We start from the raw sequence: 27,579 nt of genomic DNA, 5'->3' as shown, positions 1-27,579 counted from the left end.
TTTAGAATATGATGTAGACATAGTTGGGTAAAATGTTATCAAAGGGCATCACCTAATACAGAGAAACCATTCCTGTGGCAAACTTTATTATGGTCTTCTTTTGAGAAATTCCCACAACCGCACCCAAGCTTCAGTCACCACTGCCCCGATCAGTCAGCAGTCCCCAACATCGAGGCAAGATCCCCCACCAGCAAAAAAGATTGCTACTTTCTGAGAACTCAGCCTTTTTTAGCAGTAAAACATCTTAAGAGTCTTATTGTATCTGATATATGAGTGTTAAGAGATAAAGAGATAGGATTTCATATTTCCATTGCTCAGATTTAAAGATGCTGGCGTAAGGGTGTTTGCAGGAGAAAAGAATTAGGTCTCCACTCACAGAGGAGCAGAGATAACGAGAGTCAAGGAGTAGAGAGAGAGAGAGTGCACCTGGAATGATGTCATTTGTCTCTGGGTATAAATGTCCCTCATGCTTGAAAGACACACTCATGAACTCCCCACAGATGTAAGCCATGGCAGTCCTGTTCCCCACTTACCTAGAATTTGGTAAGTGACATTATTGGCCACTCCCCAGCTCTGGAATTTTTAAAGATTTTATTTATTTATTTGACAGACAGAAATCACAAGCAGGCAGAGGCAGGCAGAGAGAGAGGGGGAAGCAGGCTCCCTGCTGAGCAGAGAGCCCGATGCGGGGCTCGATCCCAGGACCCCGAGATCATGATCTGAGCTGAAGGCAGAGGCTTAACCCACTGAGCCACCCAGGCGCCCCTCAAATAAATAAATAATCTTTTAAAAAAATCAAACTAGTATTACTAGTTTCGGGTGTAAAACACAATGATTCAACATTTATAGGCATTTTGAAATGCTCACCACTATAAGTATAGTTACTGCCTGTCATCGTACAAGGTTACCACAATTTATTGACGATATTTCTTCTTTTTAAAGTGTATTTGAGAGAGAGAGAGAGAGCACAAGTGAGAAAGGAGTAGAGGGAGAGGGAGAAGGAGAGAGGCAAACTTCCCACCGAGTGCAGAGCCAGAGGCAGGGCTTGATCCCACGACGACGTTGAGACAATAACCTGAGCCAAAATCGAGAGTCGGACACTCTGCTGGCTGAGCCACACGGACGTCCCACTGATATTTCTTGTGCTGTACTTTTCACCCCCATGACTTGTTTTATAACTGGAAGTTTGTATGTCTTGGTTCCTTCACTTATTTCACTCATGCCCCTACCCACTTCCCTCTGGCAACCACCAGTTCTCTGTATTTATCAGCCTGTTTTTGTTTGTTTGTTTTTTAGAGTGCGTGTGTAAGTGAAATCATCTAGTATTTATCCCTCCCTGCCTGACTTATTTCACTGAGCCTAATACCTTCTTGGTTATTCATCTTCTTGCAAATGGCAAGATTTCCTTCGTCTCTATTGATGAAGTTCTAGAACCTAGGTGAGGTTTGGTGGGCTGAGGTCCGGAGCCGATGACCAAGAAAGAATTCTTGAGACATCTTTGGTGCAAAATGGTGGTTTATTAAAGCACGGGGACAGGGCCCGTGGGCAGGCAGAGATGCGGCCGCGCCGGGTTGTGAGGGGTGGTTGGTTATATACGCAGGAGTTGGGTAGGTGAGGACAAAGGGCTATTGGGGCAAAGAATACTATCAGGATATTGAAGGCTTAGTTACTATTAAGTAAAGACAATTGAGAGTCTCCTGGTGGAATGTTACATTCCTGCCATCAAACATCCTTGTTAATGAGATTTAGGTTTAGAAGAAATTTAACTTTATTTACTTTTCCTTCTACCTCCACCTCCTTCGGGTTTTTTATGGAGGGGAGGGTAACATTAGCATTAGGCTTGAGGAACTGAGTTCTGTGTCTTTGGAAATTGGGCTATTGATAAGGTAACTTCTTTGTTGTAATCTCAAGGACATTTACAAACCAAGGAAGACTCCTGTCTTGCAGGATTGTGATCTCAGCAAGTTCACTATTTATCATTTTATGGCGGTCAGGGGTGCCTGAGGAATGCTACACCTATGGAGGGGAGCGGATGAAGGGGGGGGGTGCAAGGCGCCAGCTCTCGCTTTGTCCTCAGCCAGCCTCCTGCTCCCTCATCACTATGGTGGAGTCATCGTCCATTACATCTCTCGTATTTTTTATCCATTCATCTGTCAGTGGATGCTCACTTCTGTATCCTGGATATAGTAAGTAATTCTGCAATAAGTGTGGAAATGCATATATCTTGTTAAATTAGTGTTTTCATTTCCTTTGGATCAATATCCAGAAGTGGAACATCCTGATCATATGGTAGTTCTCTTCTCAATTTTTTTAGGAACTCCAAACTGTTTTCCATGGTGGCTGCACCAGTCCACACTCCCACCAAGTCATGAGGGTTCCCTTTTCTCTGCATCCTCACCAATACTTGCTAATTCTTGTCTTTTTGATACTAGCCACTCTAATGTGAAGCGACATCTATTGTGGTTTTGATTTGCTTTTCCCTGCTAATTAGTGATGTTGACCATCTCTTCATGTGTCCAATGGTTACCTGTATGTCTTCTTCAGAGAAATGTCTAGTTGGGTTCTCGTCTCATTTTTAATATATATATTTTTAATTTATTTGACAGACAGAGATCACAAGTAGGCAGAGAGGCAGGCAGAGAGAGAGGAAGGGAAGCAGGCTCCCTGCCGAGCAGAGAGACCGATGCGGGGCTCGATCCCAGGACCCTGGGATCATGACCTGAGCCGAAAGCAGAGGCTTTAACCCACTGAGCCACCCAGGCGCCCCTCATCTCATTTTTAAATTGGATTGATTTTTTGGGGGGGAGGTATAGAGTGTTATGAGCTCTTTATTTTGTTACAAAGTATTTTTAAATGAAGGTGTGCGTTTTTGAGACATATTGCCATGGCACACTTAATAGACTACAATTTGGTATAAACGTAACTTTAAAAAAATTTATTTATTTATTTGAGAGAAAGAGGGGGTGCATGTGTGTGAACGGGGGGAGGGGCTGAGAGAGTGGGAGAAAGAGAATCTCCAGCAGATTCCCCGCTGACCAGGGAGCCCAACTCAAGGCTCAGTCCCATGACCCTGAGATCATGACCTGAACTGAAATCAAGAGTCAGACGCTTAACTGACTGAGCCACCTAGGTGCCCCACTATAAACATAACGTTTATATGCACTTGGAAACCAAAAAATTCACTTGACTTGCTTTATTGCGATATTTACTTTATTGCAGTGCTCTGGAGGTACACTTACAATGTCTCTGAGATATGCCCGTATCTACTTCCAAAATGATTTCATTACCTGTGATACTGTGATTCATGAGAAATATATATTTGGTCATTCATTTCTTATATATATTTGGTCTTTGTCCAGGGTTTCTGTCTCACAGCTTCCATGACCCTTGGAATTTCCTCAGTGCTTTGATATTCATGGGAATATCTTTTGTTATAATATTTGGTCTCTTGTCCTCAGTTCCTAAAAATCTCTTCAGAGCCTTAAAAGAGAAATGGGTGTCTTGTTCATAACAAACCTTTTCAATCACAACCGGATTTATGTTAATGAGTGGCTTTTGGACTTCACCTTAAGATGAAGCCTGGTTGCCAGGGGAACCAACCATGTGATTAGAGGGTTGGAAATTTTAATTCCACTTCCTGACCTTCTGAGAGGGGAGGGGGCTGGGGGTTGAATCAGTTGCCAATGGTCAGTGAATTTTTCAGTCATGCCTACATAACAAAATCTCCATGAAAACACAAAAGAGGGTTCAGAGAACTTCTGGGTTGGTGACCATGTGGAGATTTGGGAGAACGGTAACCTCAGAGAGGACATGGAAGCTTTTTACCCTTTCCCATACCTTGACCTGTGCATCGCTTCCATTTGGCTGTTCCTGAGTCACACCCTTTTATAATAAACTGGTAATCTAGTAAATGAAGAGTTTCCTTGAATTCTGCGGGCTGCTCTAGCAAAGTAATTGAACCTAAGGAGGTGTTGTAGGAACTTTCAGTCTATAGCCCAGGGGCCAGAAGCCCTGACGGTAACCTGCATTTGTGACTGGCATCTGAAATGGGGGTGCAGGGCAGACTTGTGGGACTAAACACTTAATTTGTAGAACCTGATGTTATCTCCAGGTAGAGGGTTTCAGAATTCAGTTGAATTATAGGACACCCAACTGGTGCTGGAAAATTCCTTGTTTGTTTGGATACCCACCCCCTACCAGAGCACACAGTGGGATTGGGTGGAGAAGGTTTTATTATCCCCAAAAGACTCTCTATAACCGTTAACCAATGTATCCCTATTTCTCCTTTCCTTCAGCCTCTAGTAACCTAATCTACTTTCTCTCTCTCTAACTTTGCTAATTCTAGATACCTCTTATAAGTGGAATTATACCATATTTGCCCTTTAGTTTCTGTTTTATTTTAATAGCATAATGTTTTCAAGGTATATCCATATTATAGGATGTATCAGAATTTCACTCTATTTTTTATGGCTAAATAACATTCCATTGTTTTTATATAGCACGTTTTCTTTATTCATTCATCTATATGTGGACTCTGGAGTGTTTCCACTTTTTGCATATTGTGAATAATTTTGCAATGAACATTGGAGCACATGTATCTGTTTGAAGCCCTGCTTTTGATTCCCTTGGATAGATACCTAGGATTGGAATTGCTGGGTCATATGAAATTCTGTGGTTAGCTTTTTGAGGACCCACTAAATGATTCCCCATTGTGACTGCACCATTTTACATTTGTACCAGCAACGTGTGAACATTCCAGGTTCTGTACTGTACATCTGTCGTTTTTTTTTTTTTTTTTTGATAACAAAAAATTTGATAGCAACATTTGTCATTTTGGTTTTTTTGATAATAGTCATCCTCATCTATGTTAAGTAGCATCTCATTGGTGGTTTTGATTTGCATTTTTTCAATGATTAGTGATGCTGAGCATCTTTTCATGTGCTTATGGGTCATTTGTTTATCTTCTTTGGAGAAATACCTATTCAAGTCCTTTGCCCCTTCTAAAATTTGTTTGTTTGGGTTTTATTGTGCTATTGTAGGAGTTCTCTATAATTTCATTTCGTAATGTTTTATAATTTTCTGTGTTTAAGATTTTTTACCTCCTCGTTAATTTTATTCCTAAGTATTTAATTCTTTTTAATGTTATTGTAAGTGGAATTGTTTTCACAATTCCATTTGTATGGTTCATTGTTAGTGTATGAAAACAGCTCTGTTTTTGTGTGTTCATTTTGTGTATTGCTATTTTGCTTAACTCATTTATTAGCTCTAATAGTTTTTTTTTTAAGATTTTGATTTCTTTATTTGACAGAGAAAGAGATCACAAGTAGGCAGAGAGGCAGGTAGAGAGAGAGAGAGAGGGAAGCAGGCTCCCTGCCGAGCAGAAAGCCTGATGCGGGGCTCCATCCCAGGACCCTGAGACCATGACCTGAGCTGAAGGCAGAGGCTTAACCCACTGAGCCACCCAGGCACCCCTGGTCGTTTTTTTTATTAAGATTTTATTTATTTATTTGACAGACAGAGATCACAAGTAGGCAGAGAGGCAGGCAGAGCAGGCGGAAGCAGGCTCTCTGCTCAGCAGGGCTCAATTCCAGAACCCTGGGATCATGATCTGAGTTGAAGGCAGATGCTTTTTAACCCACTGAGCTACCCAGGCACCCTCTACTGGGTTGTGTGTGTGTGTGTGTGTGTATGATCTTTAGGGTTTTTTATATATAAGATCATGTCATCTATGAACACAGATCATTTCACTTCTTCTTTTCCAATTTGGATACCTTTTATTTCTTTTTCTTGCCTAATTGCTCTGGCTAGAACTTCAAATACTATGTTGAATAGAAATGGTAAAAACTAACATCCTTGATTTCTTCCTTATCTTAGGGCGAAAGCTTTTAGTTTCTTACCTTTGAGTATAATATTAGCTGTGACTTTTTCATATATGGCCTATTATGGGGCTGAATTATAGGTGTGTGACTTAGGGATACAATTAGTCATTTCAGTGGAAGCCAAGAATAGACATGGAGTTATCCAGGAATGACCTGGGGAGGACTCTCTTCTCTGAATGGCATAGACCTCTGTGAATTGCATGGGAGACTGGCAAGGCTTTTGGGGATTTTGTACCAGCAGAAATGCTGTCATCTTGGACTGAAGGAGACAGGGACAGGACTAGATGAAGGACAGCCACGGTATTTCTGGAATCCTACAGGACAGACCAATGAAGTTATCCAGTGACAAAAGTGTGTTATCCTTCCAGAAAAGAGAAAAAAGGCAGGGCTGATACTACCACTATGGGCCCTAGGGCACAGCTCAGGGGTCAGGACTGCTTTCAGTTACAGAGGGTTGGGACCATTGGTGAAGGTGGAGAGGATGAACCTCGTTGTCCCAGAAGGCAGGGCCACCCAGGGGGACCAAAGAGCAGAGCATAGAGCCAAAGAAGATTACTCCCATGTCTTAAAATCTAATAAAATCTGCCTTGCTACGTTTTAGACTTGCTTGGGACTTGTGACCCCTTTTCTTTTTTCTATATAATTATATTAGCTTCAGGTATACAACATGACTCCGTATTTGTATATAATGGGAAATAATGGCCACAACAAGTCTAGTTATCATTGGTCACCATACACAGCTATAATTTTTTTCTTGTGTTGAGAACTTTTAAGATTTATTCTTAGCAACTTTCAAATATGCAATACAGTATTATTAACTACAGTTTCCCTAAGTACATCCCCATGACTTCTTTATTTTGTAACTGGAAGTTTTTGTCTTTTGAGCTTCTCCCACTTCACGCTCTCCTCATGCCCCCACCCCAACCCCAACAACCACTAGTTTGTTATCTATATCCATGAGTATTGTCATAATTTCAAAGTTTGTTAACATCATAATTTGATTGTTTGTTTGTTGTGTTTTAGATTCCACATATAAGGGAAATCACAGCGACATCATTGGTCCTTGAGGGCGTTATGCTAAATGAAATAAGTTAGACAGAGAAGGACAAACTCCATGTGATTTCGCTTATGTATGGAAATGAAAAAAACAAAACAAAAAATGTGACTCCTTTTTTCTCTTTCTCCCTTGGGAGTGGGCGTGTCTATCCTTTGCTTGTCTCACCATTATATTGGGAAAGCACATAGCTTGTCCAGTTTTACAGATTCACGACTGGAGTTAAATATTCCCTCAGGATAAATCATACCTTGAGATTCCCACCTAGCTGATTTAGATGATATTTAAATGAGATTTTGGATTAAGAATTGATATTGGAATGGGTTAAGACTTTGGGGCTATTGGGACAGAGTAAACACATTTTACCTGTTAAAAGGACATGGATTTGGGGGGATGCAGAAGGCAGAATGTTATAGGTTGAAATGTGTCTTTCCAAAATCTATATGGTGAAGTCCTAACCCCCAGTATCTCAGAATGTGACTGTATTTAGAGATAAGGTATTTAAAGAGGTAACTAAGTTAAAATAAGGTCATATGGGTTGGCCCTAATTCGATAAGCTTGATGTCTTTATAAGAAAAAGAGATTAGAACACAGACATGCACAGAGAGACCGTGGGAAGACACAGGGAGAAGAAAGCAACGTGCAAGCCAGTGAGCGAGGCACGAGGCTTCACAATAAACTGACCTTGTTGACATCTTAATTGCAGACTTCTAGCCTCTAGGATTGTGAGAAAATACATTTCTCTTATTTAAACCACCCAGCCAGTTGTACCTTGTTATGGCAAACTAATACATGTGAAAGAAATTTCCTTGTATTCCTATTCTGTTCACTATTTTTAATCATGACAAGGGTATTGAATTTGGTCAAACATTTTTTTTGCATCAGTTGAGATGATCATATGGGGTTTTTTTTTCACCCTTCATTCTATTAATCTGTTCTATTGCATTCATTTTTTTTTTTTTTTAAATGTTGAACCATCTTTGCCTCCCAGGAGGAAATCCAAATTGGTCATGATATATAGTCATTTTAATGCGCTGCTGCATTTGGTTTGCTGGTATTTTGTTGTTAGTACCTTAGGGGCTCCTGGGTAGCTCAGTGGGTTAAGTGCCTGCCTTCAGCTCAGGTCATAATCTAAGGGTCCTGGGATGGAGGCCCATGTAGGCTCCCTTCTCAGCGGAGAGTCTGTTTCTCCCACACACCCCCACCCCAGCCCCCTCCTTGAGCGCGCGCTCTCTCTCTCTCTCTCACTCATTCTCAAATAATAAGATCTTTTAAAAAAAGAGGAAAAAAAACCCACCACACCCACCAGACCAATCAGGCTCCTTCCTTCCTTTGCCGGGTTTCCAGAGTGGCCCAGACAAGCTCCTCTCTTGTGGGCTGTGCAATTTAGAGCGTTCTATAGCTTTTCAAAAAGCATCACATTTTAATTCAGCTTCGCTTTCTTTTTCTGAGAGGCATTTGCTGCGCGGATCCTCCCGTTCTCTGTTCCCTGTTCTCGGTGGAAAGCTCAAGTGCACCTGCAGGTGCGGGGCTTGTGCTGCCTTACCGGTACTTGCCACTAGAGGGCCCTGCCCCTCCAGATTGCAATTTCAATGAAACTTCGTAAAAACTGACCCATCTTGGTGTGGTCCATAAGAACACACATCCATTTTGCAGAAGGAGAATCTGAGAACCAAGCCCTTAGGGGATGGGGTGAGTAGCTTATATCTTCATTAAATCAGAAGACTAGGGAAGAAAGTGAGAGATGGGAGCTTGGTGGTCCCAAGTCCTAAAGGCCACATGAAGAATTCCTGGGCACTGGTTCCCTTCCAGGTTTGTTCTCGTGCAAGACCCAAGGAACACCTGCATCTGGTTCTATTCCTTCTCCACTTGCCATTGGGACTGTAGGAAACTAGCAATCTGACTGGGTGAGCGCACCAGGAAGGAGTAGGGGCAAGCTAGAGAAGGACCATGTTCAGGAGTGGTCCCTCAGCTCACATGAAGGTGAGGAGCCATGCTTTGAAGGGGAAACCCAGCCTGTTCAGTGTCCCTTTGGAGCTTCTCCATCCTTATGATGTGTCTCTTTGTTTCTTCCCTGGTGTTCCTCCCTGGGTGACTGCCTTTCACTCACAGGTGGTTCATTGCTTCCGGTGATGTCTCCACCGGTCTTAACTCTGAAAGTCTTTTCCCTCCAAAGTGCCCTTACACTGACGTCTGCGTTCTGACATTGAAGGCTTGCCATAACGGGATTCCGCTATGCATCTGTCTATCAGTGCTTGAAACATAGACCTTCTGTTTGAGCTGGCTGGTCATTTTCAATTCTATTCAAAGAATTTATTGCTCACAAGCCTGGTGCAGGGCACGACGTTGGCTGGTGGTGGGTGCACAGGGGAACAAAACTCTCATCGTTCAGGGTCAGTCTCGATGGGTTTGAAGTCACGGACCTTGCCCTTCAGCATGCACAGTATGGAGGGATGCAAGTAGCCTCTGTACTGTGAGGCAGAAGGAAATGAGTTGCAGTGATTGATATAAGGACAAAGTGGGGGAAGGGAGGGCAAAAAATCCATAATTAATTTGACCCATGATGCCAGGGAGAGCTTCACAGAGGAGGTGACATTTGAGCTGAGCATTGATGTGTGTGCAAAGGGCTGGGGCCGGGGGCACACACTGAAGCAGAGGCGCTCTGCCGTCAAAGACAAGGGACGGTGAGTGTGCCCCGTGCATCTGGGGCAGTGCTCTGAGCACATCACACAGATCCAGCCTCCGCTTCTTTCTTGGGCTTTCCTCAGTGGGATGCTACCTGTCCATTTCATTTATGGCCAAATCCTACTCTTCCTCCAGAGCCCAGTTTCAACCCACCTCCAACCCTCCAAGCCCCACCTCCTTCAGGAAGCTTTCCCTGATTTTGCTAGCTCCTGCCACTCCCTGAAACGTGTAATTCAGCATTGAACACGAGTGCCCATGCTTGCCTTGCACAGAGCAGCTAGACCAGAGCGGACATTATGCTCATCTGATACTTTGGGGGTGTTGCAGCCCCCAACACAGTGCTAATGGTGGTCAGGGCTAGACGGTGCTATGGATCCATTCACTGGGACTAACACTTCCCTTCTACCTACATACAGCTCATTTCTGCTGCCCAGTCTGGGATCGTTGATGGGGATTTGGGATTTAGCTGGCCGTGGGGGCTCACACATACGGGAAACAGTTCTTCATATGATCACTTGAAAGTTCTGCTCAGCCGCGAGCGATTCCTCCTCAGCGCTGGTAGGAAGGGCATGGACATCTAACCAGAGTGTGAAGTCCATGATTCTTTTAGGAGAATCTTACGAGGCTTCTGAAGTAGAGCCTGAAGAAAAATGCCCCAGCTGTCTAGTCCCTATGGAAAGAGCATTTTCCAACGCTCCATTTGGAGAGTGTGTCCACACAGCTGAGAGCCACACCACCAATGGCTTCCTATGCGACCCTGTCATGCACGAGTGGGCTGGTCCAGCCAGCTGTCCCCTACACAAAAGTTCCTGGGCAAAGGGGCACAGAGAGGCTGAAATGCAGCCCACACTCCATTCGTCAAGCCATGTGCTTGGGAGGGGCTGCATCTGCCTCAGGGAAAGGGTGCTTTTGTCTCATTTGTCGCTGGGGCTGTGTAGAGTTTGGAGGCTCTGCATCAGGGCTCCTCGCAGACATTGAGTGTGATAAGAGCATCTCAGGTGGTGTGCCACCACGTAGCACAGGTGTGCAAAGTATCAGTCTTTCTTACATAGGGGGTTGCTGGGAAGGGTCATCACCTCCAGTCACAAAAAGTGATGGCTTCAGTCTCCATGTAAGACATGCGCAAAGAAAGTCTGGGTCTGGGGCATCTGCTGGGCTGTCGATGGTGGCTGAAGCTCTGTCCGCAGGGAGAAGGCTGCCCGGGAGCCTAGACCACATTTTCATAGGCTGAAATCCCAGGAGGTTTGCCGTCCTGAGTGCTGGTTTTCCCCATCTGTGCACAAGAGGGAGTTGGAGCGGCAGGTTAATTGAGAGATGCTGCATGGGAAGCCTGGCCCCGGGCGGTACCAGGACAGAGAGACAGCCCCGGGAAGATGCTCCGGTTGCCCACTTGCAAGCGCTTGGGAAATCAGCAGTGGAGCCCAGGGAAAAGGCAGCAGAAGGGAATGGGGGTGTTTGCATTGATTTGATGACGGGCTTGGGCAACACCAGGCTCAATCCACCCGCCTTCCTTGCTCCTGGCTGAGCCTCAGCTCCTTCTGAACCCCCACAAGGGCACCCCACGTACTAGGGAGCTAACTCCACCCATGTCCTCTGTTCTAGTTATGCAGACAGACCTAGAGCCCTCCCCACACCCCACTCCCAAGCAAAGTGAACCCGACAGGACAGGGAAAAAATTCTTCTCAAATCACCTAATGAGCAATCAATAATTGCTACCCACCTCATCTAGAGGATGTGCTTTGAGATGCTGCAACCTGCGCCGCCCTGGTGAATCCCTCCCGTGGAGTCCTCGCTAATGTCTCCTCCTGTGTCCTTCCCCAACCTGCAGATCCCGGCTCACACCTGCGGCCCTGCCCCTCCCTTCTTCCTTCCCCTTCGCCTGTCCGTTGTCCCTCCGTTGTCCCTCGGTCTCCTTCTCCCTCCTTCCCTGTCCTGAGCACGGAGCGAGCGAAGACCCTTCTGTCTTGTGCTCCAGGATGCGGGCTTAGCCCCACACCCCAACCACCAGAGCACGCGTTCTCTTGCAAGCCTCCTGCTTCTGCAGCTCACAGATGCCCTCTACCGAACCAGCTCTTCATTCTCATTCCCCACCCATCAGCGGCCCATTTCCTAATGTCCTCTCCCGCTCTTCATCTGTTCTCTCGACTTTCCCTTCCCCCAGGCCCCCGGGTTCCTGTTTATCTTTCACAATGATTTTGCTCAGCTATCACACAGGAACACTGACAAAACATTTGATTCCCCAAGACACCCCAAAGCTGTCCTTCTGACTGCAGCAGAAATGAGGATCCTCACAGACAGTGAGCGATGCCCCAAACGGAAAGTCTCACCTGCCCTCTATGCATAGTCCAGAGCAGGACATCGAGGCACAGGGCACTGTGCGTGTCGCTGCTCCATTTCAAATTGTGGTGCAGGTTGCACACTGTGCAAGTCAGCTGGTGGAGGAAGTGGGAACTGAAATTCAGCCTGTGTTCCATCTACTTCCCCGGGCTGGGCACCTGATGTGGGCCTGTGTCTGTCCAGAGGGGGGCACCTGGTTGTCTGATTTTATTCTGTGAGCCCACATGGCCCCAGCCGCTTGAGAGGCTAGAGTTGGAACCCCGCAGTTCAGAGGCCCTGGGGTTCCTGCATTTAGAGGCAGGCTCAACACCCCAAGTGAGCCAGCTTTTGGATGGCCACAGACCTGGAGCTAGGTTCTGTGCAGGGGTGGAACACTGTGGGCCAAGGTCCTCACCAGTTAGTCCTGAGAGGGACAGAAAGAAGCACCAGGAGAACCAGCTGGCCCCTGCTCGGATGGACAGGGCACGGCAGAATGGCTGGAACAGACAGGTTGGGATAAAAAATCAAAAGGATTTACCTTATCCATCTGCAGTGTGGCGTAAACCCTGTTCACTGGGTCCTCGTTGGCAGGGAGCTCCTGTAAAACACCCGTCTTCCCCTCAGTGAGGGGCCCAGGCAAAACCTCAGGAGGCCCCTTCCCGCCTCTGCCTGGCCTGCTGCCCCCTGCTCCCACTCCCACCAGGTCACCTCCGCTCCCCGCCTCCGCTCTGGTTCCATCCAGCCTCGAGAGGCCCAGGGCAGGGTGTGGGGCGGGAGGAGTGGGTAGCAGTTGGGTAAAACCCTCAGGAGCCAAGGGGAGGGGTTTGCGTGGTTCATGCTGGGTCTTGCCCACTGAAGATTTTGGCTCTGGACACCTAGTCGCCCATCAGCACAAGCTCAGTGCTGGCTGGACCAGGCGGACCTCCGCGTCCTTCCACTCCTGTCGACTTTGGGGGAGCAGGCCAGGGCCTGGGAGCACAGAGGAAAGTGGTTCAGGGTGGAGATGAGGGCAGGACAGGCAGGTGCGGGGCAGGTGGGAGGAGGGGGTGTCGCTGCCAGACCACGAAGTTCAAGGGGACCTCTCTTGGGGCTCCTGGGTGGCTCAGTCATTAAGTGTCCGCCTTCGGCTCAGGTCCTGATCTCAGGGTCCTGGGATCGAGCCCCGCATCGGGCCCCCTGCTCAGTGGGGAGCCTCTCCCTCTGCCTCTCCACTCTGTTGGTGCTCTCTCTCAAATAAACTAAATCTTAAAAAAGGAGGGAATCTCTCTCAGTTCTGTTCCCATGTTGGTGGCCACCCAGCAGCCCTCACCTCTCACCTAAACAGCCCCCCTGCTGTCTGTCCCTCGTGGAGGGCACCCCACTCCTACCTAGTCAGGCCTCTCACGTCACCCAGAACCAGACCCCTGTGTGGAAGCTGACGGCCTCTACCCCTGGAGGTTGCTGTGCAGGGACGACTGGCCATGTTCCTGTCCCCACAGGGGGACTCCTGGCATCATTTCCCTGACATGACAGTGCTTGGTTAGACCCTCTGGATCCCTGGCCTGCTGCCCCCAACTCCCTTTCCCTGGGGGTGGTGTGAGGATCCGTGAGTGGCATTAGCTCACCTTGGACGGGGGGATTTCATCGTAGATTCTGCCCTCTGCTGGGGGGGCAGCTCTGGTCACCATGACGTAGGTGTATATTGTTTTCTTTGAGGCGGCATCTGCGTCACACAGAAACATAGAAACACAGCGTGTGAGAGGCGGATGGGTTTTAGAGATGACTTCTTCTGAGGTTCTCTTTTTAAGGTAAAGAAATGAAGCCCTAAAAGGTCAGAGGGCTAACATCGCCTTGAGACGGATGCTCGGGTCCTGGGACGGCCTCTCCCTCTTGTCGGGATTTCACGCGGTGTGGGAGGCCCGAGCTCAGGCCTGGCTCACCCAGGGCTCTACTCCAGAATCCACAGGAGGCTGACGAGGCTCTCCCGGCCCGGGCGGGCAGTCAGAGGCAGCCCCGCCCCGCAGGGTCTCGCATGGCACCTCTGGCACATGGAGCTGACGGCGTCCCCTGGGCTCACTGTCCTCGCATGTGAGGGTCCTGGTTTTTCCGTGAGGTTGATTCTCTCTAGTTACACACTGTGTCAGGCTCCTTTGCTCCCTACCTTCCTGTGACTATCTCCAGGGAGAAGCACAGAACAGATACTCTACAGACATTCGTTGTCTGCTCGATTGAGCCACATGGTAAAACTCTGATGAGAGGCTTCCTCTGTGCGCTGGGCTCCGTGGGAGGCAAAGACCACAGAGACAAGTCTCTACTCTGAGGAGTTCCTGGGCTGACAGTAGCCAAACTATGGAAAGAACCTAGATGTCCATCAGCAGATGAATGGATAAAGAAGATGTGGTGTACACACACATACACACACACACACACACACACAGTGGAATATTATGCAGCCATCAAACCCCCAAATCTTGCCATTTGCAACAACATGGAAGGAACTAGAGGGTATTAGGCTAAGCAAAATAAGTCCATCAGAGAAAGACAATTATCACATGATCTCTCTGTTATGAGGAATTTGAGAGCAGAGTAGAGGGTCTTGGGGGGTAGGGAAGAACAAAATGAAACAAGACGGGACCAGGGAGGGAGACAAACCATAAGAGACTCTTAATCTCAGGAAACAAACTGAGGCTTGCTGGGGGTGGGGGGTTGGGATAGGATGGCTGGGTGATGGACATTGGGGAGGGTATGCGCTATGGCGAGTGCTGTGAAATGTGTAAGCCTGATGATTCACAGACCTGTACCCCTAGGGCAAATAATACATATGTTAAAAAAAAGAATTCCTGGGCTGAGGCAGCTGGGTGGCTCAGTCGGTTAAGCATCTGCCTTCGACTCAGGTCATGATCTCAGGTGTCCTGGGATCAAGTCCTGCATCGGGCTCCCTGCTCAGCAGGAAGTCTGCTTCTCCCTCTCCCACTCCCCCTGCTTGTATTCCCCCCTGCCCTGTTATTTCTCTCTCTCTCTGTCAAATAAATAGATAAAATCTTAAAAAAAAAAAAAAAAAGAATTCCTGGGCTGGTAAAGGCATCCGTCCCAGTGTGCCCCTCTTTTTGTTCCTAACATGCAACATTTTAGGGCAAAGTCAAAAAGAGCTGTTTCAGGGATGCCTGGGTGGCTCAGTTGGTTAGGCAGCTGCCTTCGGCTCGGGTCATGGTCCCGGCGTCCTGGGATCGAGTCCCACATCGGGCTCCTTGCTCAGCGGGGAGCCTGCTTCTCCCTCTGCCTCTGCCTGCCATTCTGTCTGCCTGTGCTCGCTCTCTCCCCCCGCTCTGATAAATAAATAAAAACTTTTTAAAATAAATAAATAAATAAATGAAAGAGCTGTTTCAGGGCACCAACATATCCACAAATAGCAGCGAGCTGAGTGGCACACAGAGGCAAGTCCTGTCCCAGACCCTACCTCCGACTCGCCAAGAGAGTCAGCCCGGGCACTCTCTGTCATCTCATTGGTAGATGAAAAAAGTAGCATTGCTTCCTTCCCAAGAGACCGTGAGGGATTGGAGACAGAGGTCTCTTGGAGGAACCTTGAAGATACCTACGGCCTGAGTCAGGTTACGGGACTTCTCCCCATCGGTCGCATTTGAGTTAAATTCTCTGCCCTGGAAAGCCTCCTTCCGTGCCAAGGCTGGATGGTCAGTTGTACGCATCATGCTGATATTTACTGAGTTCTTACTAGGCACCAGGCTCCAGGCCAAGTACTTAATGTGGGTAATTCCATTTAATCCCGAATACGTATGTATGTCTGTTTTACCACCCACAAAACTGAGGCTTGTGGTGACAGATCACTCATAGCAGATAAATGGTCAAGCTGGGACCTTCGGCCCAGACCTCCACGAAACAGAAGCTGAGTCTTAACCCATCTGCCGTGAACTCATCACTCTCAGTTGTCATCCGTGGAAACTCGTGGCTGAGAACTTACCAGAGTTCTTACTGAAGGGCTTCAAGAAGGAACCTGAGGAATCAGACCCAAAGGAGAGTCAGGAACATGGAAACAGATGTGGCGCTCTCTACACCCAGGCTTGTTACTGTGACTGGGGGGGAAGGAAGATTTGGGGAGATCGTGGGGGTAGGAGGAATAGGAGGGCATAATGATCCTTGAGGGGGCCCAAGATTAGGTTTTCTGCATTGCAAATAGCACAATTACAGGAGGATCCAGAGGGATCCAGAGGGATCTAGTGACGTCCATGGAATGAAAAGTTAGTACATGTCCGTCAAGGACTCTCCAAAGTCAAAATGTGGAGGAATTAGAAGGGACTCAGGATACCCTATAGTTCGAATCTCATTTTACATGTGAGAGCACTGAGCTAGAGAAGGAAAGACACAGTCGTGAAGCACAGCTCCTCCGTGGCAGTAGTGAACTCACACCCACATTCTGGGCCCACCAGATACTGATGGCAGCAGGAGCGGATTCCGGAGCCCACTCAGAGCACTGGCGTCCAGGGGTCAGCACTCCGGAGAGGGTGCGGGAGTGCGGATTGGAGGAAGGCAGACTCCCCAGAACAAGGCACCTCTCTACCCCACCTTGGATAGATGACTCCCGTCCCGGGAAGAAGGAAGGTGTATTTCCACATTTTACCTTCTGGAGAAATCCTACCTTCTCCTCGTTTGCGCAAAAGGAACAAAAGCACCAAAGGCACGATGAGTATCAACAGAAAGAGCCCGGCCAGCCCGCTCAGCAGCCCGATGCGGCGAGAGCGGAGGCCTGTTGCAGTGTCTGGAAACAGAAGAGACAGTGAGACTTGGCCACACTCAGGGACACTGTCAAAAGGGGTGCCTGCCTGGGGGTACCACAGCTCCAAGGGAAACTGGACTTTCTGGTATTCAAAGTCAGCGTTAGAAACAGTCAGAGGGCCAAGCAGGGGCTGCCTCAGAACACCGCAAACACCCGGCCTATCTCAGACAGCTCTGGCCTCTTTTCCAGGCCCTCCTGGGAGGAGATGCCCCTGCGGACCAGGCCTGGCCTAAGGGAGGGGCACCCCCCGGGGAAACAAGGAAACAAGGCCCAGTTGAGGCCGCTCTTCTGAGTGGGTCTTGGAGACTTCAGGGGAGCCAGACGGCGCTGGTCACCTGCACAGAGCTGCTGGGCAGAGATGGAGTCCGAGCTGTTGCTGATGGGGTTCTGGGCTGTGCACGTGTAAGTCAGCTCCTGGCTGTCGGGGGTCCGGGAGATCCGAATGACATTCCCCGTCTCCCCCAGAGGACTCCAACTGTATGTGACGTTCCCTTCTTCTTTCTCCACGGAGCACGTCAAGGTGACATAGCAGGTGCTGTTCAGAGACGTCATTAAACTCTGCGTGATTTGTGGCTTCCCAAGCCGACCTAGGACAGGGAGACACAGGTGTCCGGGCTGAGTGGGAGCTACCCTCTCTCAGGAGAGCCAGCTGTTGGGTTCTCAGAAATTCTTTCAAGAGGGTTGTTAAGTGCAGCCATCGTGAAAAATGAAATGATAACAACTTACAACAAAATAAATCACTTTTTAAAAAAGCTAATACGGGCTCAAAATTCACTGCCTTCTATTTTTTTTGGCCAGTTTGCTGTTACCTACGCTCTAAGTGATTTACATCTCTCAGATCTGTCTTGTGTAATGATACACACAAAGTCTTCCCAGTTGTGCAAGCCTTAAAACATAGTGGGAGGCTTTACACCACAGAAACGGACAAATCAGGGGGTGCTCGGGCGGTCCTGTCGGTGAAGCGTCCGACTCTTGATTTCGGCTCAGTTCCTGATCTCAGGGTCGTGAGACAGAGCCTCGCGTGGGCTCCGCACTGGGCATGGAGCCTGCTTGGGATTCCCTCCTCTTTACCCTTCCCTCAAATAAAAGAAATTGGCAAATGCTCAGACCTGGGCTGGGTTGACTGGTCTACAGATTGTCACTCTAGACTGGAGAAAACAAGAAGAAACATGAAAGATGAAGAAACCTTAAGAACATTAAAGATGGTTCAAGTCAATTAAACTTCAGTCTGCCTCCTGTCTGCGGCCATTACACTGTGAGGAGCGCCAAAGAAACTAGGAAATATTCTTCCAGTGTTTGAAAACCATTATCCGATCCAGCAAAGAAGTCTCTTGCATTGACTTGCAAGGTCAGGTCTGAAGTATATGTTTGTTGGGTTACTTTTTCCTTATTAGCTTGGTTCACAAAACTATCGACCAGTATTCCCGTGGGCTTCTTCTTCGACACCTGAAGCCTGGGAAGGAGAAACGTTCAGCAAAATTCAATGAAAACGTTCTGTGCATATGGCTAGCTCTATGGGACACACAATAAAGACCGGTGTATATTTACAACCATTTATGAAATCATGTGCCGCACGTCCTGGGGGTCACCCACGCCATCAAGAACCAGTGCAGCGCTGCATGAAAGTCTCTACGAAAAATGTTTTGGCTGTGTTTTCTGGTGTGTTTTCATGGAGTTGTTTTGTGTTGTTCTAAAGTGCCACAGTAAAAAGTTAAAATCCCTTCAAAAGTTCATTTTAAAAGATGTTTTTATAAAAGCAATCAAAAGGTTAACTGTCCAAATGGTAAGCTGAGCAATTACGGAAGAGCAAGTATATTTAGGTTGAAGTTAAGAGCTATCTGGGGCCGGCAGAAGGAAAGGGAAGTTCTTCCCTTTACTGGCAGATAAGAAAGTGCCCATGTTGCGAGTTGGTAAATTTAGTTAATTCTTGGCCAGGCTGCTGTGCTGGGCTTTGTTCCCTCTATCCTAGCCACGTGGGGAGGGCTCAGAAGGAGGGGGCATGTGGCTTTCTGGTTCATGTAGTATTTTTAAAGTTGTCTGTGCCTGCAAGGAAGTAGAATATGGTAAGGAAGAATCTATAAATGTTTTTCATTCCAACCGCACCAGAAAGCCTGGTCCTGTGAGTCTCTTGGAGGGATCTACTCCAGACCAGAATTAGTGGTGACTTGTGAAAAAACTCCTAAAGAAGTTTGGAGGGACCTTGATGTGCTACAACAGTGATCAATACAGAACATCTACAGCAAAAACCAGCCAAAGTGTGTGTGTGTGTGTGTGTGTGTGTGTGCGCGCGCGCGCGTGTGTGCGCACGCTCGTGTGCTTTTCTTTAGAAACTGGACTTACAGGAATATTCAAGTCTCTGCTTGATATTTACTTATTTTTAGAGAAACTCTTTTGCTGAGTGTCAAGGTGGGGGATAGTGGGAAAGATAGGATCCCGTCTCATTCTTGTCAGCAGGAACAGAGATGTTACCTGCATCAGGCTACTGGACAGAGAAGAAGGTCAAGGCTGTGGCTAAGAGTGGGGAAGCCCCTGGAGACCTGGATCCGACCAGGCTCTGCTGCTTTCCAGAAAGGGGACACACGCAGCCTCACTGAGGTTTAGCTCCACCCCTTAAGCACTGATAGAATTTTCTCCTGCTAGGGTTGTTTGTTGTGAGGACTAAATGAGCTGTTGTGTTTAAAGAGCACCTAATACCTGTCTCCGTCCATCTGCCTATCATCTGTCTAGACATATTAATTATCTATGGGAAAGACAAAACAAGCCAGCAACAGGGACTGCCTCTGAGAAGGGAGAGTTGCAATGCGCTGTGTATTGTCTTTGACTCTGTGCATGTGTTGCGTAAATGTATGTGATCTCTACATATTTTTTAAAATTAGGTGGTAAAATGGCAGACACACAGAGTTCAGTAAGTGTCAGTTCTGTCTCATTATCTTCTCCACTAACTCCCCCAGAGGTACAGATTGTGTTAGGTAGGCGATCTGGCTTTCTCTGAGACTTTCCGGTGGTCTGCTCTACCTGCACATGGTATAACACCTCCCAGAGATTGAGTGGGGAAAACTGAACATATAAAGGGATGAAAGCAGGGGCGCCTGTGTGGCTCAGTTGGCGAAGCATTCTACTCTTGATTTCAGCTTGGGTCATGATGTTGGAGTCCTAGGATTGAGCCCCATGTGGGAGCTCTATGCTCAGCAGGAAGTCTGCTTCTCTCTCTCTCTCTCTTCCTCTCTTTCTGCCCCTCCCCCCTGCTCACATGCACTCTCTCTAAAATAAATAAATAAATCTTTTAAAGAATGGTTAAAGTGTTTAATGTTGTGTTACATATATTTTTATCACAATAAAAATTTTTAAACAAATAAATGAAAAAATGAATTTACCACGTGTTTTCCTTCTTGGGCATTTATCCTAGAGAAGCAAAAAGTCATTTCATGCAGAAGCTTGTACATGAATGTGCTTAGGCTTTATTTGTAATACTCCCAAGCTGGAACTAACTAAAATATCCCCTCATCAGTGAATGGTTAAACAGACTGGTCCGTCTACACCATGGAATACTACTATCCAGCCATAAAAAGATAAAAACTACGGATCCTTGCAATAATTAGGATGACTCTGAAATTATGCTGCGTGAGAAGAGCCAGTCTCAAAAGCATATGCATATGCATGAGTCCATATATGTGACACGTGTGAAATGACGTAATGTTGGGCGTGAAGAACGGAGTAAGGTCTTCCAGGAGCTGGGGAGGGAGACGGTGGCTCTGAAGGGCTGAGGGACTCTTGCAGCAGTGGTGCTGTGGTTCAGGACCTTGATCGCACGCAGGTGAGTAAACTCTGCAAGCTACGCGTACACTTACACATAGAGGAGACCCCGTACATCTGCTGACGTCTGAATCAGCTTCCTAGGGATGCCTGTGCTGGCTTCCTGGCTTTGATACTGTCCTATAGTTACACAAGATGCCACCACTGGGGGGACTGGAGAACGTGCACACAGAACCTCTTCTTTTTTTTAAAGATCTTACTTATGTATGAGAGAGAGAGACAGAGAGAGAGCATGAGCAGAGTGAGGGGGAGAGAGAGAGAGGGAGAAGCAGATTCCCCACTAAGCAAGGAGCCCGACATGGGGCTCCATCCCGGGACTCCAGGATCCTGACCTGAGCCCAAAGCAGACGCTTAACCGACTGAGCCACCCAGACGCCCCTCCCTGCCTGGCTTTTTACACCTCTCTATGCATCTACACTTATTTTAAAATAAAATGGTTTTTGTTTTTGTTTTTAAAGAAGTGCTTTCCATACACTATCTCACTGGATCCTCTCAGTGACCAAGGGAAGTGATTGATTATTCACATTTTATAGAAAAGAAAAACCAGACACATGGAACAACCTGCTGACTGAAGGTTACATTGCTAAAAACAACCGAAATCACAAGCTCTTCATTAGTATTGATGTATTTACGTATGGATTTACAGGTACAGAAAGAATTAGGGACATCAACAAAGAGATAAAGGCGTTCTGTAGATAGCAAATTTGCAAAACAAAGCAAGCCCTTTATCCTGGCACTACTTACGGAAGACCTGAAGGTTGAAGCGCCTGGTGGTGGTGGTGAACACCCCTTCAAAGGTCTTTGTATTTATGTCAGCTTTGTAGATGCCGGAATCTTCCATCCTCAGATTACTGATCTCCAGGTTGTAGTTCTGAGAGGAGACATTTATTCGGTCCTTATAATTTTGGTGGGTCACAGTAACTTTGGGTGCTGCTCCTGCATCTCCTGGCGTTATGAAAGCAACAGATGTCTCAGAGTTCCAAACGATGTTGACAACTTGCTGTGATTTTTCGATATTTAAGGGGAAAGTGACCAACTCCCCCAGTATCCCAATCAATGTGACGACATCTGTGTCACTTCTGTCTGCTCCCAGACCTGCGGACATAAATAGAAAACCATTGCCGTTTCCCTGTTGCACTTTTTAGAGTCTCCTGTCTCCCAGGCCTGAGTCTCCCTGAAGAGCTGCCCAGATGCAGCTCATCCAACCTCTGGAGGGGTTTTTTGTTTTTCTTTTGTATTTTTGTGGGGTTTTTCTGTTTGTTTGTTTTTTAGGTTTTGTTTTGTTTCGTTTCATTTTTTGTTTTTGGTATTCTACTCTACATATAATATGTTATGATGGCTAAATTTTCTAAGAGATTCTCATTAAAAAAAAAAAATGAAATTTCCAGTGAATTTCAAGGGGTCTATTTCATTAAAAACATTTATCTGGACTTACAGACCAAAGGGTCTACGAGATTGGGGGGACAAAGACCATACACCTCCAGAAGGTTTGAGAATTAAGGGTCTTTCTTTCCCAAGATCATATTGCCAAGCGACGGAAGAGCTGGAACAAGAGCCTGGCTGCTGTGGTCTTTGCAAAAATAAAGCTACTTTTATACCTTTATTTCCGGAAGATACAGGCCTATAGTGCTTTGGAGGTTCTCGAGTAAGTATTTCCCAAGTTAATGATTTGGGGAGGTCTTTTTTGTTCCCTACTCTATCTCCAGCCTCTAGACTAGTCCATGACATGTAGTGGTTGCTTAATAAATATTTGTGGAATGAATTAATAAATGTTGCCTAGAATCTCTTGGAACAGCTTCTGATGTAAGCAAAATTCATTTATTCATTCATACATTTATAAATGAATGCATGAATTTTTTCAAGGTCAGCCTTGTCCCAGATACTACAGCAGGTAATTATTAATCAAATTTCCAATACAAATGTTTGCTGAGCATCTACTCTTTTAAGTGCGATGCAAGGAGCTGTGGGATACAGAGGTGAGTGAAAATGGATACAAATTTCCTGCTCTTTGGAACTTCACAGTTAAAGGAAGAGATCAATAGTGAGCAGATCATCACAGATGTACAGATATGATATATATAGTTGACTCTTGAACAACACAGACTTGAACTGCGTGGGTCCACTTATACATGAAATTTTCCTGTAAATACAATGCGATATTGTCAACGTGTTTTCTCTTCTTTATGATTTTCTTAATAACATTTTCTTTTCTCTAGTTTACTTTATTGTAAGAATGAGGTCTGTAACACAATAAAGCATACAAAATATGTGTTAACTGACTATTATCAGTAAGGCTTCTGGTCCAGAGTAGGCTGTAAGTGAAGTTTTAGGGGAGCCTGAAGTTATACATGGATTTTCAAGTGCATGAGGGGTCAGTACCCTCAACCCCTGCATCGTTCAAGGTCAACTGTATAAGTATTATGGTGCTTTGAGAGACAATAACAAGAAGACTTGACCTGTTACTTTCCAGTAAAAGCTGAAGGATGAATGCTTTTAAAATCCAATGTGGGGGGAATGAGAAGTTTATTTTTCCTCTCGTCTCCTCTTTCACCTTATGAAGATAAACTGACTTGATACCTAGTTTGTAAAATGAAAGGCAATATAATTATAAAATGGCCGCCCTTGCCCTCCAGCCTAGTAGCTCCTGAATGAGACTAGAGATTGCTAATAAAAATCTCTTTCCTTTCAGACCAACCAAGATTTTGCCTTAGGTGGACCATCCCAGGTCATGCATGATGACTTAGTTGGGGTGGGTTAAGTACAGAAGAAGATGTAATGGGATCCTGGGGGAGGGAGAGACTAAGGACCTGCACCTACAAACATTTATTAGGTGCTAACTATGTGCCATATGCTATGCTAGAGGCTCAGGGAAGAATAGGATGTGGCTGCGGTGCTGAGGAGCTCACACCCTGGAGAATAAGATAAATGTGTATGCAAGTAAAAAATAACACAATCTGATGAGTGCTAAATGGTAAAAGCAAAAGAAACAAACCACTGGGAACCAAAGGAGAGACTAAGGCTGCCTTCAGGGCAAGAGTCATAGTTTACAAAAATCCAGCTTCTTGAACATTAATTCTCTCCAGATAAACTGTTCCATTGGGCTATGGGGTGTGGTAAGGTGCCCTTGGTGTGTGCCAGCCTGAGTCCCTCTCAGACATGGGCATGCCACCTGAGCCTTGAGCTCGAAAGGACTCTGAGGTGGCTTTAAGGCTGCTGTGCCACCTTGAAAGACTTACTATTGTTTGGACAAGGACCCCTCTCCCCCGCCCATTTTCATGTTGCCATGGCTTCTGTAAATTACACAGCTGATCCTGGTGCCAGGTAGCCTGTGTCTTGCAGAACTTTTTAAAATCAGACCCTGGCACCTAACTGCCATTCTGTTCTGTAGATAAAAGTTAAATGTGTGAAGAGGATGTGGGTTCTCTCCCCAAGCCCCAGGAAGTGTGTAGGCGAGTTGTGAAAACAGAACTTCTTAGGGTTCATGGCAGTTGGGTAGCCACAAGGCAAAGTGTGTGTCGTGTTGTTGTGACTTATCCCCCATAGCAAGTCTTTCAGGGAGTGATGTGGTGCATCAAAGGGCGAGGGAGAGGAGCACTGGCAGGTAGATCGGACTGGGGAAAGTCCTGCAGCCCCTCTTGCTGCTTGCATTGTTGGTGAGAATCCTGGACTTGCTGAGGAAAGGCTAGGGATCACCCATGCACCAGATGCAGCCTTGGTCACCTCCAGACCCTCTGACTGTGGTCTGAGTCAGGCGGCTGGGAAGACAAGGAGCCTGGAGGTGTGGGTGATAGCACTTCTGATTAGAAGCTGACTACCTTCATAAAGCTACAAAACCTTTCTGAGTCTCAGTGGCTCCATCCATAGAAAAAGTTTGTTCTACCTAAGTAGTAACCAGAAAATCATACAATAGGAGTGGAATGTCTTGTGGCCATTAAGGCACCATGCATGTCAGTTGTTTCTGGAGTTGATGATGACAATGACTCTCATCTTCATCATTTGCTTCATCATCATCCTCATAACTGCTACATGCCTTTGAAGGCTTCCTAGGCCACCCCCATGATGGCCCGGGGCGGGGCTGGGGGGTAGCAGGACCATACTGAAGAATGTATAAAGGGCCATTATTAAGGGCTAATTCAAGTAAAGCCTAGAGAGATAGTTTTAGGTACCACTCCACTTGATGGACTTTATGCTTAAGACTTCAGGTTTTAAAAGAGAATCTCCATATTGAGCTACCTCAATATTTATTTTTCTAGGGGCTGTAATATAATGCAAGTGCTGTAATAAAATGTAGGTGCAGGGTATATATAATATACTAATGACATAATATATATTATGTATTAGTTTATATGTTTTATATTTGTATATTATGTTAATTATATATAATAATATATAACATAAGAGTAATATAATCCATAAAATCCAGTAATATAATATAAATGTAAACATTACATTAATATTGGAATGGACCTAAGGAAAACCCATCTTCAGAGAGAACTTGTAGCACAAAAATGTCTTGAGGACTTGACACATAATGGACTAGGCAAGTCTATGAGAAAACCAGTTCTCTGACATTTTTTAGGAATTTCATAATTGCTTAGGAAATAAGATACACACACATACACATAACTCTTCTTTGAAAAATGGTAAATTCATGTAATGGTAGAGACAGTAGTTACAGTACAAATACGAAGAAAGGAGAGATCACTTTGAATTATAGTGGTTAGGGGAAACTTCTTCTTCTTTTTTTTTTTTTTAAAGATTTTATTTATTTATTTGACAGAGATCATAAGCAGGCAGAGAAGCAGGCAGAGAGAGGAAGGAAAGCAGGCTCCCTGCTGAGCAGAGAGCCCGATGTGGGGCTCCATCCAAGGACCCTGGGATCATGACCTGAGCCAAAGGCAGAGGCTTTAATCCACTGAGCCACCTAGGCACCCCTAGGGGAAACTTCTTAAAGAAAGTAGAATTTGAGGAGGATTTTGAAAGAGTGAATAGAATTTTACTGAAGAGAAAGGGAAAGGATGAGTGTCTCAGGTCCTCAGGTCCTGAGTAAAAATTTAGAAGCAGGAGAACATGGGATGTGGGTTGAATAAATATAGATTTGCATAACAGAGTAGAAAAAGATAAGGTGGAGATACAAATCTGGTTTAGGTCTGAGACAGCCTTGAGTTTGAGATCTATATCACAGGCAGAGGGGAGCTATTGAAGTTCTTGAGGATGAAGATTAAAATGATATTTTAGGGTCATAGTAATATAGTAATGTTGGGTAGGAAGAATAAAAAAAGAGAAACTGAACTTGAGAGACCATTTTGGAAGCTTCTATAGGCATCTGGGCATGAACCAGAGGATGATAAGATGAATGGAATGGAAGTGCTGAATTTGAGACACAGTATAAAGAAAGAGAGGGAGTAAGGAGGAACCTGATAGAATTCAGTTGTTCAACAATATATTTTGAGCATCTACTTTGTGTCAGTGAAAACTGATAGATACTGGAAAACTGGTTAAGATTATGCTGAAAAAAAGTCCCAAGGAGAAAATAGGTTTAGTGTTAGAAATATTGAATTTGAGGGGCGCCTAGGTGGCTCAGCTGGTTAGGGGTCCAACTTGTGATTTGGGGCTCAGGTCGTGATCTCAGGGTTGTGAGATTGAGCTCCACATCAGGATCTGTGCTGGGCACAGAGCCTGCTTAAGATTTTCTCTCTCCTCTCCCTCTCCAATGTCAAAAAAGAAATACTGATTTTAAGATTATGTTGGACCATCCTGGTAAGTAGTTGGAAGGATGGAAGATAAGGAAAGAGAATGGTCTGAAAATATTGCTTGGGGGTTGCAGCCAAATCTGTCGGTTATTTTCCAATGTTTGTTCTCTCCTTTATTCTTGGTAAGAGAATGCCTAATTTTTAGCAAGGCATATGGTCACCCAGGATAAAGACTACATTGTCCAGCTCTTTGCTAGCTAACTTTGGTTATATGACGAGATTCAGGTCAATGGGATGAAAGCAAAAGTGTTGCATATGACTACTTTGTCTTCAAGAAGAGGGTATTCTGCTTTCTTCATCTCTTTCTTGCTTCTTGCAGGCTGAAATGCTACGACAGCTAGATCTCAGACACACATTTTGGATCGAGAAGAGGAAGCCAATACTGAAAATGGTGGAACCGAAAGACAGAAAAAAGTATGTATCTCTCACTGCCTTGTCAACTATTCAATCAATGGAACTGCCGACTCCAGACTTCTTCACATGGGCAAGAGTTCTTCTTCTTCTTCTTTAGGCTATTCTCATTTTTGAGAACTGTCGCTTGCCTTTGAACTGAAATCCAAGTAGATTATGAATCCTCCCTCTGCAGAGAAGAGGTGATGGAGGGAGAGATGAGTTATTCAGGAAGCTTAAGGCTAAAGTCCAAGGCTTCTTTGTGAACGGTCACAGGGAGGCATTATCAAAAGAAACGAAATAGAACAAGTGGCAAGAGAGGCACCAGTAGTGGACAATATCATGGGACCCAAGATGAGAAAGAGTCTCGAGAAGGAGATTGTCACAGATGTTTAGTGATTCCCAGCGTTCAAGTGGAATAAAGACTGAAAATGGACCCTACGTTTGTCCATTAGATGGTTATTGATGACCCATGAGAATATGGTGCAAGTGAGATGATTTCAGTGGAGGCCAGAGTCTAGAGGATCGAGAATAGAATAAGTGCTAAGTAAGTGGAAACTCCTGACAGTGAAAGAAAGGGGATGAAATAGAATGGTAGTTAGAGAAGCTGGCAAAACTAATTTATTTTATTTTTGTCTTAATACAGAAGAGATTGCCTGCATATCTATGAACAATTAATTTATGACAGAGAAACCAAGGACATCTAATGGGTAAAGGACAGTCTCTTCAAAAAATAGTTCTAGAAAAACTGGATAGCCACATGCCAAAGAATGAAACTAGGCCGTTACTTCATACTGTAAACAAAGATGAACTCAAAATGGATTGATGACTTGAATGTAAGACCTGAAACCATAAAACTCCTGGAAGAAAACATAGGTGGCAAGTTCCATGACATTAATCTGAGTGATGTATTTGTAGATC

General features: G+C 45.7%; 1 protein-coding gene and 1 long non-coding RNA gene across 2 annotated transcripts in view; one reads left to right on the top strand and one right to left on the bottom strand.

Annotated features, from left to right (window-relative positions):
• Positions 1–5,272: 5,272 nt before the first annotated feature.
• The window catches only part of CD84 (CD84 molecule), a 29,761-nt gene continuing 7,454 nt past the window's right edge, over positions 5,273–27,579 (bottom strand). Inside the window, exons 2-8 of the mRNA XM_059413511.1 lie at positions 21,260–21,610; positions 17,038–17,289; positions 16,565–16,684; positions 15,890–15,922; positions 13,539–13,636; positions 12,473–12,532; positions 5,273–10,891 (exon numbers count right to left, since the gene is read on the bottom strand). Coding sequence (XP_059269494.1) covers positions 10,826–10,891; positions 12,473–12,532; positions 13,539–13,636; positions 15,890–15,922; positions 16,565–16,684; positions 17,038–17,289; positions 21,260–21,610 — 980 coding nt within the window. The 3' untranslated portion in view covers positions 5,273–10,825. The remainder of the gene's footprint in view (positions 10,892–12,472; positions 12,533–13,538; positions 13,637–15,889; positions 15,923–16,564; positions 16,685–17,037; positions 17,290–21,259; positions 21,611–27,579) is intronic.
• Positions 20,315–27,434, top strand: LOC132025780 (uncharacterized). Its single transcript, XR_009406689.1, has 4 exons — positions 20,315–20,516; positions 22,034–22,160; positions 26,588–26,682; positions 27,305–27,434. It is a non-coding gene; the product is annotated as an uncharacterized LOC132025780 (long non-coding RNA).

This window comes from Mustela nigripes, chromosome 10 (genome assembly GCF_022355385.1).
Source record: "Mustela nigripes isolate SB6536 chromosome 10, MUSNIG.SB6536, whole genome shotgun sequence".
Taxonomy (NCBI): Eukaryota; Metazoa; Chordata; class Mammalia; order Carnivora; family Mustelidae; genus Mustela; species Mustela nigripes.
Note: the sequence above shows the minus strand (reverse complement) of the source record. Positions and strands in the feature narration are given on the sequence as shown.